Raw genomic sequence first — 1,583 nt, 5'->3', positions numbered from 1 at the left:
CCCCCCCCCGAGTAATGTCAAAACATCTTGAAGATGTTTTGGAGAACGGAGAGTGTAAGGAATAGAGAGTTTAAATCATCCAAGCTTTGCACCCGGGACTCGTTAGTCTGAGAGAGAGAATGCTGTGTGTGTCCGTATGTCCAAGGGATCACTGTGAACCACAGAATTAGGAGCCTGCTCTTCTGGTGTTAGTGCATGTGTGTCTTTTTCCACATCTCAATTAACTGCATAGGGTGATGGAATTAAAGTGCTAAGTATGACTGCTTGTTTGTTTCAAGTTAACAAAAAAAAGTTAGCTCTATCTCTTCTGTACTGAAACACATTCTGAACTGTACACAGAAAATGATGAAAATTCCGATGAAGAGGAGGAGCTGGATAAGCAGATGGGAAATCTTGATAATGCTGAAGCTGATGATAAATTGGATGAGAGGCTCTGGGGGGATGAAGATGAAGATAATGATGAAGATGCCAGCAGTAAAACAGAAGAAACTGGACCAGGAATGGATGAGGTAAAGAGAAAAGGGGTGGGAAGATGACTACCAAAGGAATTAAACTCTGTTAACTTGACGTGACCTAGACCGTGAACTCCCTTGCATAGCTCTTGGTCTTGGAAAGGGATAATCGGAGTATATCACAAGTTATTTAGTGTTGTCTTTTTTTCTGTAAGAGATGATGTCACTCAGACTTTTGAGAAGCAGGTAGCGTAACTGAGTTTCTTTTGAATTTGTTGGTTAATAGGAGGATTCGGAGCTTGTTGCAAAAGATGACAATTTGGGCACAGGAAACAAGGATAATAAAAAACAGCCTCCCAAGGATGAGGAAGACGAGCAACAAGAAGAGGACAGTGGAAACAAAGAGAAAATCCATGAACAAATTGATGAGGTAAAAATCATTTGGACTACATAGAGTATCCTGCTGTTAAACCATATCCTGTTGCTCACATCATGTGTTTCTGAGAATTTGAAATGCTCTTTATTTAATAGTGAAGTGCGCTGAAAAAAGTTAGTTCATTTCAGAGCTAAAAATAAACCATATTGTATCCATTATAATATATGTATATTTTCTGATCCATAATCCAGAATGAATTTTTGTTTGCACTAACCTGAACTTGTAATGGCTGCCAAAACAGGCTTTACACTGAAATGATGTTTTGATGGACAAAGCTTAAAAGTTCTTGTTCTGTTGTGTCCAGCAACAGAAACGTCTTAAGTCAGTGGGACTCATCCCAAGAATCTGTTATATGCAGTATGCGTGAAGATTCTGCATAGTATGCAAGAGTGCATTTACCATCTGCAAGAGTGCGGATTCTCTTCAGAATCTTTCAGCTAGGAAAACTGGATTCTGAACACAAAACATGCTGATTTGAAGAAGTTACAATTTATGTAAATGCATTTGCCGAAATTAATCTTTTTCTGCTATTTATACATAAGGATGCGTGCCATTGGAAATTCGTTTTTAACTGAGCAGAACGTAATATTGTATCCAGTATTTCTGTGTCCTAGAGAACTCAATAGTATCTTATTTCTCATCTTTGCCTTTCCTCCCACTTATTTACGTACCTGTTATTCCCCCCCCCCCCCCCC

General features: G+C 39.0%; 1 protein-coding gene across 1 annotated transcript; it reads left to right on the top strand.

The window, feature by feature from the left end:
• Positions 1–339: 339 nt before the first annotated feature.
• LOC103921441 (midasin-like) lies at positions 340–882 on the top strand (the record flags this gene model as incomplete). The annotated part of the gene is made up of 2 exons (XM_009329450.1): positions 340–509; positions 739–882. Coding segments are annotated over 2 exons (314 nt in total), but the record flags the coding sequence as incomplete, so codon positions are not given.
• Positions 883–1,583: the final 701 nt, after the last annotated feature.

This window comes from Pygoscelis adeliae, unplaced genomic scaffold, assembly GCF_000699105.1.
Source record: "Pygoscelis adeliae isolate BGI_AS28 unplaced genomic scaffold, ASM69910v1 C10722415, whole genome shotgun sequence".
NCBI classification, from domain to species: Eukaryota; Metazoa; Chordata; class Aves; order Sphenisciformes; family Spheniscidae; genus Pygoscelis; species Pygoscelis adeliae.
Note: the sequence above shows the minus strand (reverse complement) of the source record. Positions and strands in the feature narration are given on the sequence as shown.